This window comes from Pimephales promelas, chromosome 4 (assembly GCF_988280905.1).
Source record: "Pimephales promelas chromosome 4, fPimPro1.hap1.1, whole genome shotgun sequence".
Classification (NCBI taxonomy): domain Eukaryota; kingdom Metazoa; phylum Chordata; class Actinopteri; order Cypriniformes; family Leuciscidae; genus Pimephales; species Pimephales promelas.
Window position 1 is genome coordinate 26,893,141 of NC_142772.1, and position 16,721 is coordinate 26,909,861.

The window sequence follows — 16,721 nt, forward strand, 5'->3', positions numbered from 1 at the left end:
CTCCTTTATGTTCATGACAGGTGTTATGTCATGTTTATGACAGTGTCATGTCAGTCTATGCACACCCCTTCAAATAAAGTGTTACCAAGTTTGGTTTAAAAAAAATCCTGAAACCTATTTTTTTTTTTAGTGAGTGAAAAAAACATTGTTTTTTTTCAATACAAGCATAGGCCTACATGTAATTTCGTGTCTTTTTATTTTTTTATTACTTATCTCTACTTATTAGAGAATCAGAGTAGCTGCCACTACAGAGGATAATACTAAAAAATAAAATAAATAAAAAAATAAATAAATGTACAAAACTTTTTTTCTGGTTCTCGGGATAATATACCTCTCAGATCGCGCTACCAACACTATATTTGTGGTGATGCATACGTTACTACTTGATTTTTAGTAGGCTAATGTTTTTTGGCCTGTTCGCACATTTTAAATCAAGAACGGCGCTGCTAACAGTGTTGCTCGTGTGATATTGCTCAGAAATTAGTATCCTTATTTAAAAAAAAAAGGATATAAGAAATTGCTTATTTGTAAATAACGTTTTTTTTTTATTCCACGGCTAAAAACCGTGTTTCTTTTCAATCTGAAGCTTGCTGAGCAGATCCAGAGTGCTGGACATAATAGCAGAGTGGACGCGTGGGGAGAAAAACACGTCCATGACATCATCCGCCTTGTTTGTGATTCAATATCCCACCGGGTTCATCTCGTGAATGCAGTCACAGGATTCCCACACTGATTTCCCCCGTGTGCAACTTCAGCTCTTGGGTAACGGTCTGATGCTGCTCACGCCCGTGTTGGTTTGACTTTAATACTTGCGATATCTTATTGCACTCCTCGGCTTGGCTTTCGACATCGCCATTGTTGGGTTCAGCAGAGTTATGAGAAGGACGGCTGAGAGATGCTTCCGGTGTAAAAGTGATATCTTTGTGAAAGCTGTCGCGAGGAAGAGCTGTTCGCTGTGCTTATGCGATCGAGGCTATTGTTAGACGAGATGAAACTGTGTCGGTTGGCGTGACACACCTGGGATTGTTAAAACAGACCTCCTCCAAGCACGTAGATCTAGCTAACGTTACCCCACATCCATCGTTTCTGCAAGCGGAAAGGATTCGTTTGTTTCGCCGAACATTAGTTAGAGAAGCCATTCTAGTGTATGTTATTTCATGGGGATGTGTTCAAGGCAAGAGAGGATTCAAAAAGACGTCGACATCGTAATTCAAAGGTGTAAGGCAGAGAAGGACTGCCTGTTTTCTGGTGAGTTTCCATTGTCTCTTATTAAGAGTGCCGTCTTAAACAATTGCCATAGATTTGCTCAACAAAACTGACAGGCTGTCGTCTGTCAGCCTCACCGCTGATGGCTTTATATGCTCCTTCACACAAAAGACCGATATGTTCAAAAACATGTAAGTTATGTGGCCAAAGTGCTACAGCGTCCGCAATTTAATCTTTCCTGGACATTATAAATTATGCAATAATCAACTGCAACCGAAGGCCTACCAAAACCGTGAGCTATGATTTTATCTTCATCATAATAAAAGCATTAACATGCCTGTCAGGTGTTGCTTTGTGATGTGAATGATTTTTCAATTAACAGTTAGCCCACGCGTTAATATTGTAGACCATCACACATTTATTAGGTATCAATTTGATTCTCGTATATTCATTGTCAGTGGACATTCCCCGTTGATGTTGCTATGGAGACTAACGGGTACACTTGTTGAAAGGGACTTTTTTGTGTGGTCCAGTGTGTTTTATTGTTCACACACCCCAAGTTTGTGTCATCTTAATTGTCTCTTTGTTTCAGACTTTAGATTCTCCGACTCCACCTTCACGTTCACCTACATAAAAGGACATAAAAGGTAAATATAACATAGACAGCTATATACTATCAATGTAAACAACTGCTGTACACTGACTGCTGGGCTTATGTTAGTTGTTTGTTTATTACAATACTCCATTTACACAAATACATTCCAACATAATTTTATTACCCTTATATTGTCTAGAAGATCCTGATTGAAGCTGTAAGGCGGAATAACTCAATATCCTTTCACTTTCATTTTTTGAAAAAAATAAAAGAAAAAAATAAAGTGAAAGGAGAGTGAAGCTGTGGTGGGGGGTTGAAATTGCCTTTAAAGGGATAGTTCACCCAAAAATGTTTTTATTCTGTCATCATTTACTCACCCTCAAGTTGTTCCAAATCTGTAAGAGTTTCTTTCCTCTGTTGAACAACAACAACTACAAACATTTTTATATATTTAGAAGAATGTTGGTCCAACCAAACCATTTTTTTCAGTCATTGGCTACCGACAACTGCCTGGTTTCCAACATTCTTATTTTGTGTTCAAAAGAAAAATGAAACTCAAACAGGTTTGGAACAACTTTAGGGTTAGTAAATAAAATGATGACAATTACATTTTTTCGGGTGAACTATCCCTTTAATAGGTGTCTTGGTTGTGATGGGCAAGGTCTAAATTGGACTGAGGCTGTTGTAGTCATTCCAGTTGAGGTTCATGTATACAATATATGTTCTCTTTTCACCTTATACCCCGTCTATAAGTACAATAACCTAATTTCAATGGTCTCTGCTCACTTTTATAGTGGTCAGCAGTGCTTGTGAAATCCTGTGCATTGATAAATATGTAGGCCTACCAGCGTAAGAAGCATGCAATCTCTTAGCTGCTCTGTGATTAACAATAGATTGTATACATATAATTAATTACCCTGTGCTCTGTCATTGACTTATTAGACATTGACAAATCACTTTTACAGTGATGAATAGGCAGCTATTTTTAGTTGCTATTCCTCATATAAAAAGAATAGAAAAAAAAATAGAACTCACTATTTTTGCTGTATTTTTTTCTCTATCAGATTTATAGACAAGTAGTTTGTTCAGGCATGGTAGGGAAACAAACCTGCACACATATAGGTCATAAATGCCAGAGGAGAACTGGCCCCTGACTGAGCCTGTTCTCCCAAGGTTTTTTTTCTCCATTGGGTCGGTCGCCTGATGGAGTTTTAGGACACCATTAGGTCACTTGATGGAGTTTTTTCGGTTCCTTGCCACTGTTGCCTTTGGCTTGCTCAGTTGGGGATATTCAAATTAATTAACCGATCATTAATACCATTGATCAGCTCTACCAAACGTGGATGTTTTTACTAAGAAACAGACATTGTTACTCGTAATGACAAATCGTGGATGTTAAGAGGCTAAAAGCAGGTTTAGAACATGCCCCATTGAAGCCAACAGGGTGCGAATTTTAAAAAGATGATAACACGGTGTAGGCAACACCGATTTTTGTCGTTTTTGTCTGTACTGACAGCACTCCAAATTAACAAAAAAAATGAGCTCAATGTTAAAATTGACCGGAGTTCCCCTTTAAGAATCAGTTTACTTTCTAGAAGTTCGTGGTACTTTCAGTTTTAGTATAGTAGTATACTTTATTGTCATCGAAAGGAAATTTGTTTTGGACTACATGTTGCTGCATATACACATAAAAAGAGAAGAAACAGTTGATTTTACTAATTTAAAATGAATAAGATAAACTGTTATTCATCATTCGTACAGATACTGGAGCAAAGGAATATATTATACTGATTTAGTTTGCACAATGGGACTATATATTCTACTGGAAGGGAGCATTTCATACTGTGAATACAAAAAGTGATTTTGGTCCCCCACGATTTTCTGTACCTGATTCAGAATGCAATTCTCATATAACTGTTGAAGATTAAATATTTCTCATGTCCAACAGTTTTTAGTGCTGTCAGCACCAGGTGTGCTAATTTAGATTTAAGCTGAATTGTTAGGTTCCCAAACCATACTTTAACAGCATATTAACCATGCTTTCTAAAACAGCTTTGTAAATAAAATCATGATTTTCTTATTAATTCCATAAAAACGTAATCTACGTATTCAGTCTCTGGTGCAGTCGGGTGCAAACCCATTCTGTGTGAGTTTTCCAAGTAAGTGAGCTGTCTATATAAATACCCAAATACTTTACGTTTGCGTTTTTGTAATGTTTTGGTCACGTATGACCACTTGACGATGGTCACCTATACATTTTGGTTCGTATCTCCTCCGTTTTCTTTATATTTATTATTAAATCATTTTTATCACACCAATCAACGGACTGGCTTATTTCTGGCTGGTAGATGTTTCCTATATTTTCATCTCCATAAAGTAGACTTAAGATGGCTGCGTCATCTGAATATTTAAATATATATATTTTTTGAATGCTTACTTGAACATTTATTTGTAAAAAGAATAAAAAGAATTGGTAAACTGACTTAGCCTTGTGGAACACCTGTGCTAATGTCCATTTGTCGTGAAAGACAATTGTTTAAGTTAACACACTGAATTCTATTAGTTAAAAAAGGTAATTACCACTTTATGATAGCTGGGTTTACACTCAGCTGCTCCTTCCAACTGCAGTTAGATAGTGTTAAAAGCAGAGCTAAAATTGATAAAAAGTAAATGGTCATAGGCTTTGTGAATCTCTAAATGCTTCAGAATTAGGTGCATAATACTGCTAATAGCATCCTCAATTCCCCTACCCATACAAACTGTAAAGGATCTAAGTTGTTAACAACCTCTGCTTTTAACATTGACACAATACACTTTTTAAAACATTTTATCATCATAGACGTTAACGCGATCGGTCTAAAATTATTTTCCACGGGCTTGACTATCTTTGGATCCGGTATGATCACAGCCCTTTTCCAAAGGCTAGGAACAATACCGGTATCCAAAGATTGTAGAAGAGCCTTACTAGAGTCAGTTCATCTGCCAAAGTTATTCAAATGTAGGCTGAAATTCCATCAGGGCCTGCCGATTTCTTAGGACAAATGTGTTTAAAGTAGTAGATGATCTGATTAGCATTAATTTTTAGCTGCAACATTTCTTTAAAAACACCTGAAGGCTCCATACCACTAATGCTATATTTACAGGAGTATGGCTGCTCTTCTCAAATCTTAAATAAAAGTCATATAAATCAATGGCTTTCTGTAGATCATCAGGAGTAGATACACATTTCTTTGAAGGCTGCATATTAGTTATGGACTTCATAGAATCCCAAAGCTGTATATGGTTAGGCATATTTAACTTGTTCTCCAGAAGTTCTTCGTTTATTCCTTGCCTCACTCAATAGTCCATTCTATTCCTTCTGTGCCAAACTTACGGGACTATACTGCGGGATGATATTGGTTATGAAAGGCTAGTTTCTTTTTATTAATACAGCTTTGAATATATATTTTTTTAAATTTTATAATTTCCTTAGTTATGTGGGGCTTATTGTTAGCATTAGTGATCAGCTCTTTTTTGTGTACCACATTTTTGTGCAAAATTTAATATAATCCATTGTTACCATGGTAGTTTTATCAATGTCATCGCTATGAAAATCAGAAAAAAGAAAACAACCTTTCAAGGATTCAGCAATGTCATTCAACAACACATTAACGCTCTGAATTTGAAAAGATTTGAAAACACAGGTCTGTGTCTTTTCAACAGAGTCTTATATTTTGGAATTAAGTACACAGTGTTGTGGTCAGAGTTTGACAGGGGAGGCATTGATCTGGAAGTGTATGCTTCTTTTATGTTCCCATACCCTGTGTCTAAGATATTATTGTCTAAAATCTTATGTCTTGTATTGTCTTTTACATACTGTTCATACCCAGAGAGAGCAGACTCCATTTTACAATGATTAAAATCACAGAGAGTAACAACAGGAGCTCCAGGTGTATGTTGAAGTTGGACTTGAATAAAGTCTCTTATGATGCTCACGGAATTTGCTGCTTTTCCCAACGGAGGGACATACACAACACAGATCAAAATGTTCCCAAACTCTATGGGTAGATAGAAATGTCTCAAACTTAAACATAAAAGTTCAATGTCCGGATTACATACCGTGGATTTAACTGTCGTATGGCTACACCAGAGTTAGGGGTGGTTTGGGGTTAGTCTTTGAAAGTTTGACGTCAAGTGGGCACGTTTCGTTTTACCCACTCTAGTGTCTAATGCACAATACACAAACATGAGAAGAACACCATTGTTTGGGTTCTTGAAAGGGCAGTCTTTCCAGGCTATTGACCTTTTCACTACAAAAACCTCAACTATACCAAGATATTATTTTCCAACAGATTGAAATGAGAGATGGACAGCAGTTTTTCTTTGGTAAAATGAAGCTTGAGTTTCAACCTCATTTAACAATGAAGTCAGATGTTATACCAGACTGAAATTTTAGCTTGAGGCCATTTGGATGGTGAGCAATATCTCCAAAGCTACCAGACCTTGGTAGAAACGAGCACTGGTATAGTGCTTCCCTCCCCATAGTCATGCAAATTTTATGCTAAATATGCTAATTAAAAAATTAGTTGTCCACGAAAGCACTTTTGGCTCACTGAAGCATTTCCAGTACCGATAAGAAGGTCCTCGTAAGATTTATGAAAGCCAAATGGATCTCATCTTCTCAGTAGTTGCCTTTAAATAAAGTTTTGGTGTTTCAAAACTGTTGGTTGTATTATAGTTATTGCTGATTTATTTTGTCATGTGTTTTACAACACCAAATACAAATGTTTAATGCATGTACATGTATTTGTCAAGTATTCCAAATATTATTTTTACCACTTGTATCACTTGTATCACACGCAGTGAATTTGTAACACTGCTCACTGTAATCCATTTAGGTGTCCTGAATTTAAAAAAACATGTTTGCAAATGTCACTCTTGTTTTTAGAGGAGGTGCCTTGTATTACAAGTAGGAAATGAGCTGACAGACTTTCTATGAAAAATCATTGCACATTGCCTTATAGAGGAAGTAGCACATTTCCTGTTTGTAGAGCTGCAACCTGCACTCAACATCTTTCACTGATGGATCCACGTTTCCTTGTAATGTAGATATGCTTTTGTATTTTCATCACAGAAAACAAGGTAGCTTTAATATCTGATATGCCAGATAACGCCAATATGTGATACAAAAACGAAAAAAATCATTCAAAGATGGATATTTGCACGGCGATCACTTTTGTTTGATGTTACCAAACAACTAAATAGGCAGCCTATAGCCTATAAGATATTTCACACGGTGAAAAGAACAGACAAGCCCATAATCCCAGAGATGCAGTAGTTTCTCATGAATAATCCATCATGGTTGAGATCAACACAAATTATGTTTGAATTTCATCATCTTGGTATAACTGAATCTGCATAATTTTACCATGAGGGCTAAATTCAAACAAATGTTGTTGCTTTAGATGCGGATACTGGCTGACCACTGGAAATAAACGTTGAGTGATTTGGCATACTACATCAAAAAGATATAAACCATTAATTCAGGGAGTAGATGAGAAGGCTGATTAATATTTTGAGATCTGACTAACATGGTGTTCTGTATTGCAGAAAGTGAAAGTATCAGAAGCAGAACTAGTTTGCCATGATCACCCTACGTTGGGTTTTTGTAACGGTTTTTATGCCAGTTTAAGGTTATAGAAACCACTGCATGTCTAAGTGCAGACTTCACTTCACAGTTACAAACTAAGCCAGATATGTCAATATTTGCTTACAAAATGTCTGTGTGGGTGTTTGTTTATGTATATACTGTAAGGTCAACCATACAGTACATAGACTATAGAGCTAGCCTAGGTGCTAATGTGGGTATAGTAGTACTAAAGAGTTTAATTAAATTGTATGCAACTGATGCTACATGCTGCTCTCTACCTTTCTGTAGGTGTGTGCTTCTAGCCTACTGGTGACAACTTCGAACTGTATGTCAACAGGACAATTATAGCATCATGCTGAACCCTGATTTCATTGTCTAGTTGTCTAGTTGCAGTTATTTTTTTGTGGCAGTACTTGCTGACCTCTATGCAAACCCCAAGGGAACGATTCTCTTATTGTGACAGGCAGTTGGAAAATGATTATAGATGCACTGCTGAGACCTGCCCATTGGGTTTTGCTCTCCTACTATATGTTGGGCCATCCACAGGTGGAGGTTGTTTGCTTTCACTGAAGTCAATCATGCATTTTATATACACAGTAATGCTATGTTTTACTCTTGGAGAGAACAAGTAGTACTTGAAAAACGTGCCTCTACCTACAGTACATGAACTCCAAAAAAACATACATATTACAAACAATTCACTGCAGTTTTTTTTAGCTGAAATAAACACCAGTGGCAATAAAACACTAATTTTTTTATTGTCACTTTTCAAAAAATTATGATATTTGGGGCAGATTATCGATATATGAAGACTATTTTTGCACGGTTACTTGCACAATACGTTGTTATGACCACAAAAACACTTTTAACTTACAGGTAGTGTATGAATTGTAAACTTATACAAAAAATCATGTTTGCTCCATATGGAAAACATTTTTTTTTAACTGCCACAATACATATAACAATGAACTTAAGACTTTGCCAGAATCATGTTCATCTGTTTCAGATAAAAATGAACACTCCTTTAGCGCAATTCACTGGACAAACTGACATTTTTTTTTTTTTTTGCATAGTCATTGGCATATTACAGATTTGGTTGGTTTCTGCTTGAGAAAAATATGTTCATGTGACCAATGAAAAAAAAAATGCAACATGCATAACAAAATCCAAGTCATTTTTAAACAATATCAGGTGTCATTGTGAATAATGCTTTCTTTGAGTGGCACCATCCTGTGTGAGACCCGGTGAGACCCCAGGAGGGGTTTCACTTCCTCTGAATCAATCTCTCTTCTTGTTGTCATCACATAATTCCGTATGGGCTTGTACCGCTTTCTGTTCCAGTTGTAGTCAGACTCTACATACAGTGTGGTTATGTGGGGTTTTTTTTTTTTTAAATGAAGCTATTTACCATGGTTTTTAATGGTATGTATAAGGTCATTGACTCCATTAATTCCTTAATATATTTTTTCACATTCTGCAATGGAGCGAAAAAACATAATCACATAAAGGTCACCTGCATATTATATTTTCATGCCAGATCAGCCTATATCGAAGTAATTAATATGATTTTGGTAGTTTCAGGCTGATCACTATAAGGCTTTTTAGCAAGCCACTTTATCTCCACATTAATTCAAGGTACTTCACAGGAGACAGTGTCCTGTTGTCAACGTTGTTCTTGGCAACCTTATGTACTTGATTGCGTGAAATGGAAACTACACTTTCCTTAATTAACTCTTACTTAAGTGTTTAGATTAGCTATATTCAAGACATGTGGGTGGTGCACCCTTTTGGGGAGTGATAGTCTCTTCGTTTGCAAAATCTTTTGTCGCATGGAATTTATTCCATCTGCTCATTTCTGTCAGGCACCTTTGTGTAACTGTGAAAGGGGTTTTTTTTTAGCCTTTTTTTTTTTAATTGCAGTTTTTCTTCTATTTAAAGTTTCCGGTGTCAACACTAGATGGGTTTTCTGTCTTCACATTACATTTCTGCACTGCACCAAAACATATATTTATTTATTTTTTTAATAATTTAATATTTATTTAAATATTTTTTCATAAGCCTTTATGTGAACAGTTTAGATTGCGATTGCTATCAAGTAGACAGGGGTATTAGATTTGGATTTCTATGAGCGATGGACAGGTGCAGTGGGATCCCAACATTTCGTACAATTTTAAAGCTTGTGGAGTTCATGTAGGTTGAGTGCTGCTGTCATTAAAGCAAAAGAGGGATGAAATTACATTGTCTATTTGTCAACAGTGTTATGATGTACGTATAAAACACTGCTCATACAGTAGTCACTTTCATAGCTAGCAGTATTCTATTGGAGAACACAGCAAATCCTCATGACAAACTTAGACCCTTTGCTAAACTTGTGTGGGGATATTTTTCACCATTGGTGTAGATTTCACCTGTTAAAATTGTATGGTAAATGTATATTAATTTACATGCTGCAATTGTAACAAAATAATTTATCAAATAAATATTAAAATAGAAAGTGCCCAAAATAACCATTTTCGCTGCTTCCAATGATTTTTTTTTGACTGCATATTAAAAATGAGAAGTGTTTGGTCAGACTTTGTACATTTCAGTTATTTGCAAAGTCTGTGGCAGTATTGCTGAGTCAGGTACAGTAAATGAAATGATGACTTTATTACTCTGAGTTCGAAACAGTTGCAAAAAAAGAACAAAAAACATCTGGTCTTAAGTGTACTAGGCTAGCGTAGCTCCAGTAGGTGTCTGGCACAATATGTGTCAACTTTAATATTCAGACTGTTTCTGCATGTTGATTCAGTGTGATGTGTCAGCTACCATATGGTATGTGCATGAATGTGTCTGAGAACCAGTAAAATGAACTTCAGTGTTGCATATCCTGTCTAATGTTAATAATAATAATTTTTTTTTACATTTTTTTTCCAGGGTGTCCTACTCCGTTCATGTCTCTGATGATTATCCAGGTATTGCACAAACAAAGTAGGCTAATGGATTATTTGATAAATGGATAAATGATAACCCGAAACTCTCACCAGTGATCCCATATCATTTACATAGAGTGATTTTATATCACTATGTCACAATAAGGAAGGACCTATTACTAACACTAACATCATAACACAATAATAAACGCTAATACTACTGCTTGTGAACTCTCGGGATATGGTATTCAAATTTGCTTGTAACTCATGCTGGAACATCAGTGCTTTAGACAAATGGTTCTTCAAATTGGGCAGATTGTTCCAAGAAATGCTATAGACTTTCAAAAAAGGATGGACTTAGGCCATATCTAGGGACCAGAATATCATAGACCCTGTTTACACTTGGTATTTAAGGGTTAGTTCACCCAAAAATGGAAAATTAAGTCATTAATTACTCACCCCTATGCTGTACCAACCCCGTAAGACCTTCGTTCATCTTTGGAACACAAATGAAGATGTTTTTGATTAAATTTGAGAGCTGTATACTGTAACTACCACATAGACTTCCGGGACTGGCTCTTGACGGCCCAGAAAGTCAATGAAGAAAATGTTTAAATATTCCATGTGACTACAGCGGCTCAACTATAAGTTTATCAAGCGACGAGAATACTTTTTGTGCGAAAAAACAAACAAAAATAACGTTTTTATTCGACTATTCCTTTTCTTCCTTGTTGGCCTGAAACGAGACTTCCATATGATTTTCACAACGCATGATTGCAATTCTCGCGCATGCGTCGTGGAAATCTAAGGAAGTCTCGTTTCAGGCCAACAAGGAAGAAAAGGAATAGTCGAAGAAAAACGTTATTTTTGTTTGTTTTTTCGCACAAAAAGTATTCTCGTCGCTTGATAAACTTATAGTTGAGCCGCTGTAGTCGCATGGAATATTTAAACATTTTCTTCATTGACTTTCTGGGCCGTCAAGAGCCAGTCCCTTAGGCAGCCAATGTGGTAGTGAGACAGCTCTCAAATTTAATCAAAAATATCTTCATTTGTGTTCCGAAGATGAACAAAGGTCTTACTGGGTTGGTACAGCATGGGGGTGAGTAATTAATGACTTAATTTTCATTTTTGGGTGAACTAACCCTTTAAGATGCGTTTTGTTTGGCTGTATCAAAAGTAGATGAGGCAGACACATACACCTGGTGTTTTAATCAGTCTCTTTTGTCCACTTTCGACCACTTCTGTCCTGATTTCCTCGAGGGGAGGTAAATTTATGGGCTTTTTCAGATCTTTCGACCTAATGGACGAAATAAGCTTGAGCAGTTTTACATACGAACGTGACTGGAGACGACGGAAAACGGAGAGAGCTTTTGTTTCTGCTCTAATTTCCGCAGAGATAATGATGAATGCGGTGAGTGCGTTAGAATCAGGAATGGTGTGAAAATATTGAGCTTGGTATATTTTTCATCTTCAAACCAAACTTTAAATCCTGCCTGATTTGCATGCTTCACATAATGTTTATGCATTAGGTCAGTAGGCATAGAGCAGGCAGTCGTAAGCAATCTACACTACGTAAGCAATCCTGTCGAATATATGTTCGACTACCTCTAGAAGTGGTCGAAAGTGGACAAGATCAAAACGTTTTAGACCCCGTTTACACCTGTATTTAGCTTCGTCCACTTGTGATCCGATCAACCAAAATGCATCTAATACCATGTGTAGACTGGACAATAGAGACTTGTGGGTGGACTCTATCCGTGGAAACATTCAGGATACCCTACATCATAACAACACTCTGCCAAGCACCCACACAATACTGTGGCAGTCCACTTTTCTGTTAAAAAAATTGTAAAATTACTTCAAAATGTCATTAACTCTAGTCTAGTATATAACTGGTCTGATAGGAAAGATTACACTGAATCTACTTTGTACTGGGAACTGATAGCAGTAATAAGAATAGACCAGCTGAACTGCATCATTCTTCGCTTCAGTGGGATTAAGTGCTCTACCGCAGCTGCTATATACTCCTTAGACTTTTCCCATTGTCTCTTTTCCATCACATAATTATAATGACACAGTACATTCAAGTGAGCAACAGTGTTTGTTTTCATTATCTTATCAGCCCTAATGACACAACACAATGTTAAAGCTCAGTGGGTTTTATGGGTGTAGTGATTACAGTCGATTTTTACTTTTAGGTAGCTGGTTTTGAGCAGTTGCCTAGTGCAATCTATGTTCAGTTTGACTTAGCCTACTAATTTCATTTGGTTGAGAAGTCTAAGATTGACATTTGATGTTTTGATACAACACACAAGAGTTGTCGCCAAAATCCAAAACCTAAAAGATGCAGACCTCCCTTTTTGAAGGACTTAGTCTAGCCTGATTCACAGCATAGTGGCAGAGAGTCAGCTTTGCATAAGAATGAGAAATTTGCTTGGAACAATTTTAGGCAACATTGCCAAAAAAAAACAAAAAAAAAACATGTTAAGTGTTAACCTGAAAAAAGTGGATTGTCCAGAAACTGTAGAATAAGCACATAGCTCAATTCACTTTCATTCGGAGCTTTTCTATTAATTATGTATAAGCTGCAGTTTGGTTTTTGTTACCACTCATTGGTAGGTCGATTACATTGTTAGTTCTACTTTGTCTAAGTCTTCAGTTTTCTTGGTTTTTCAGTAGCACCTGCTGGTAACACTTTACAGTAAGGTTTCATTAGTTAACATTAATTAACTACTTTAGTTAACATGAAATGAAATGAACACTACTTCTACAGCATTTATTAATATTAGTTCATGTTAATACATGTTAAAACATTTACTAATATATTATGTAAATAAAATGTTGTATTTGTTAAAATTAGCTGATACACTATGACTGAATTATCAAGATCAATCAATGAACAGCTGGATTTTTATTAACTAACATTTACAAAGATGAATACAGTAACAAATGCTCATTTTAGTTATTACATTAACTAATGTTAACAAATTAAACTTTATTGTAAAGTGTTGCCCACCTGTTTGTTTTTGTCATTTCAGATAACACATATGTGTCTAACTCTGAAAACGATGATGACGTGTTAGTCACCAGGGATCCAATACCAGTAATTTTCAATAGAATTGCAACAGGTAAGATACATTTATCATCTAATAGTGCTGCAGAAAAACAATGAAAAAGTTGAACGAACAGACATTTCGCCTAAGAGGAAAGCAAACCAGCAGCCTTCTAGATTCAGAGTGAACTTCACCGAAATATTTCAGTGGTTTTCAACTTTGGTCAAGGCCCTTTTGGCTTAATATTTTTGCTCTAACTCTGAACTAGCGCCCATACCATGATTCCACCACCTACTACATGATCAGATTTTTTTGAGTTACATCAGAGTTTGATCCTTTATATCTGCCAATAATGAAGGTCATTAGACCGATCATTACAAAAAAAGTACTGTGGCAGTAGCATAGTACAGTGATGGTGTCAAATGGTAGCCTGGCTGCGCCGTCCTACGCACTTCCGCTCAATTTCATTTTACTTCAGTACTGCTCTACTACTCTATGTGGAAATGAAATGAACTAGAGTCTGGTTGAACCAGGCTCGTCAAATGGTACCATGATACTTTGATAATATGGTACTGAATGATTAGACTCGAAGCCACCTCAAATATAGCCATGGTATAGACTAACACTACCATTCAAAAGTGTGGGGTCTGTATAATTTAATGTTTTTGAAAGAAGTTTCTGATGCTCATGCTGCATGCATTTGATTTTGATAATAACAGTAATATTACTGTTATAAAACAGTAATAAAATGAAATATATTACTTATTTAAAATAGCTGTTTTCAACAGTTTTAATCGCTTATTTTTAATAATTTAATGCTTCCTTGCTGAATAAATTATTGACAATATTTATATAAAAAAAGAATCTTAACTCTAAACTGTCAAAAAACAACAACAACAACAACCTTTGTACAGTGGAACATTTTTTAGGATAATCATCCTAATATTTTAGTATTCACATAGTGTTACCCAGTCCCTCTCTGTTTTTAGAGCTCTTGATTACTCTGGCAGTAATCCTGGAAATAAATTATCCTGGAGTTGTACTGCATGTCTTCTGCTCCTATTTTTAGGACCGACCAAGGCATACTGTATGTGCCAAAACTAAGTGGCAAAACAGGAGCGATCCTCACTGATTTCCTCCATCAGTTAGTTAAATGCTTAAAAGAAGCTTATCCTGTACACCTAATATTTTTTTCGTCCAAAAGTTTAAGTCTTGCCATCTTTTGACACAGTACATTACAACTAATGAGCCTGTACATTCTGCTGATCTCTGCACACTTTGTCAGTTTTGAAATGTTTTCTGACTCTGCATAAACAATACATTTTTACTCGGTCATAAATAAAATCAAGTACCCCTCCTGTAGTAGTCAAAACCTCACGGTTGCCTTAACAGTATGTTAACAGTATTTTAGGCAGTATGTTATCCCAGCTTTTGCAGATTTGTGATTCTGAGCAGTGATACTTCTAAAATCGTAGGTTTTTGTGGTTTGGAATTGTAGTGGAATAACAAAAACAACTTGCCTTGTAGGAAGATCTACAGTAATTTAGTTGAAACTATTGTTTTGCTGTCACCATGCACATCATACGATCTTCACAAAACCGTATAGGAAGTTAGATAAGTGTGCTGGTTGGATATTTTGTACATGATCAGGCCTGTAACTGAAATAATGCCATTAATGGTCTTTTTCATAAAAAAAACTGAATATTGTTTATTGTTCCATCTGACATTCTTAGTTCACAATATCATGTCATACTCACTCATCTGTGCATTTACTTTAGAAATACGCATAAATAATGATGGCACCAGCTGTCTGTCTATTAAATCAAAACTTCAAACTGAAAAAAACTCGGTAAGACTGAATTTTTTTTTTTACCTTTAAAAACCTTTTATGTTTTAATTCCAGGAACAACAATGAATCGCTTGTTTTGTGACTAATGCTTTTGAAATCTCTCCAGTGCCATTATGCTATAGAGGAGGATTCAGAGGGTGACAATGATTCTGAGGAGTTCTACTATGTTGGACAGGTAAGATATCTTATCCACTAACCACCCACAATTCAGCGTTGCCATCTCAGGAATAAATTACTTTATTATTATTTATTTATTTATTTATTTATTTATTTATTTATTTATTTTTTAAAATATGTATATATTTATTGAACATTTTTCAACTTTAGCAGAACGCACCATAGACCACAGTCAAGTCAAGTCAGCCTTTATTTAAGTCAAGTCAAGTCAAGTCACATTTATTTATATAGCGCTTTTCACAATACAGATTGTATCAAAGCAGCTTCACACTGATAACATGAAAGTAGCACAACACAGGATCAACAACATTGCTAAACACTAAATAATCCCAACTGAGCAAGCCCAAAGCAAGCCAAAAGCAAGGCGACAGTGGCAAGGAACCAAAACTCCATCAGATTGGATGGAGAAAAAACCTTGGGAGAACCCAGGCTCAGTCGGGGGCCAGTTCTCCTCTGGCTTACATTCATATTGTTTAAATATAAATATTAAATATAAATATTGTTTATGAATAAAACGGCGCCATAACATATCGCAGGCGTTGAGTCGTCTCATCACAGGCGTTGGGGCATTCGAAATCCCCGTGAGAGGCTGGACACAAAACTGGACCTGACGAACGCCATTTTTCTCGGGACAAGCGTCCCGAGATAACAGCAGAAAGGCAATTTAAATAGCGCTTTTTACAATGCAGATTGTATCAAAGCAGCTTCACAGTGATAACATGAAAATACTACAATAAGTTTGTTTCTAGAAGAAAATTGTGTCAATGTCCACCTTAAGTAAGTGAAATCAAAAATATTGTTTAATATTAAATATCCCCAACTAAACAACAGGCAAGACACCAAATTTCCATCAGGTGACAGAATGGAGAAAAAAACCTTGGGAAAAACCATTTATTTTGGTTAAATCAAAACTGTATCAGGCTAACCAAGGATCAAAAATAAAGCATCCATTACCAACTCCAAAATATTAATAATTTCTGATTCTGAAACTGTCTTGGCCCTATATATTTGTAACTGATAGCATGACCAGAGACAGCGAGAGAGAGTACCGATTTGTGTTTTGCACTTAAGGCATCGAGGTGAAAAGGGTATTGTTAATGCATATGCAATGCAATGCAACCCATGAACAGTTTTGAACTGTATGGCCTTGGCATGATTACATACCAAAATAGAATTAACATATTTCCAAATATTTGAAAATGATTGTTCAAGATCTGGCCACGTAGAAGAGTTATCAAGAGCAACCCAATCACAAACATATCTTAGATGTGCAGACCACTGGTGCTAAATATTAGGCAAA

The 16,721-nt window shown here is 36.0% G+C and overlaps 1 protein-coding gene across 1 annotated transcript in view; it reads left to right on the plus strand.

Moving 5' to 3' along the window:
• The first annotated feature begins 387 nt into the window (after positions 1 to 387).
• The window catches only part of parp8 (poly (ADP-ribose) polymerase family, member 8), a 36,646-nt gene continuing 20,312 nt past the window's right edge, over positions 388 to 16,721 (plus strand). Inside the window, exons 1-6 of the mRNA XM_039649990.2 lie at positions 388 to 1,248; positions 1,799 to 1,853; positions 10,347 to 10,384; positions 13,381 to 13,470; positions 15,174 to 15,244; positions 15,351 to 15,419. Of these exons, the coding sequence (XP_039505924.2) occupies positions 1,158 to 1,248; positions 1,799 to 1,853; positions 10,347 to 10,384; positions 13,381 to 13,470; positions 15,174 to 15,244; positions 15,351 to 15,419 (414 nt within the window). The 5' untranslated portion in view covers positions 388 to 1,157. The remainder of the gene's footprint in view (positions 1,249 to 1,798; positions 1,854 to 10,346; positions 10,385 to 13,380; positions 13,471 to 15,173; positions 15,245 to 15,350; positions 15,420 to 16,721) is intronic.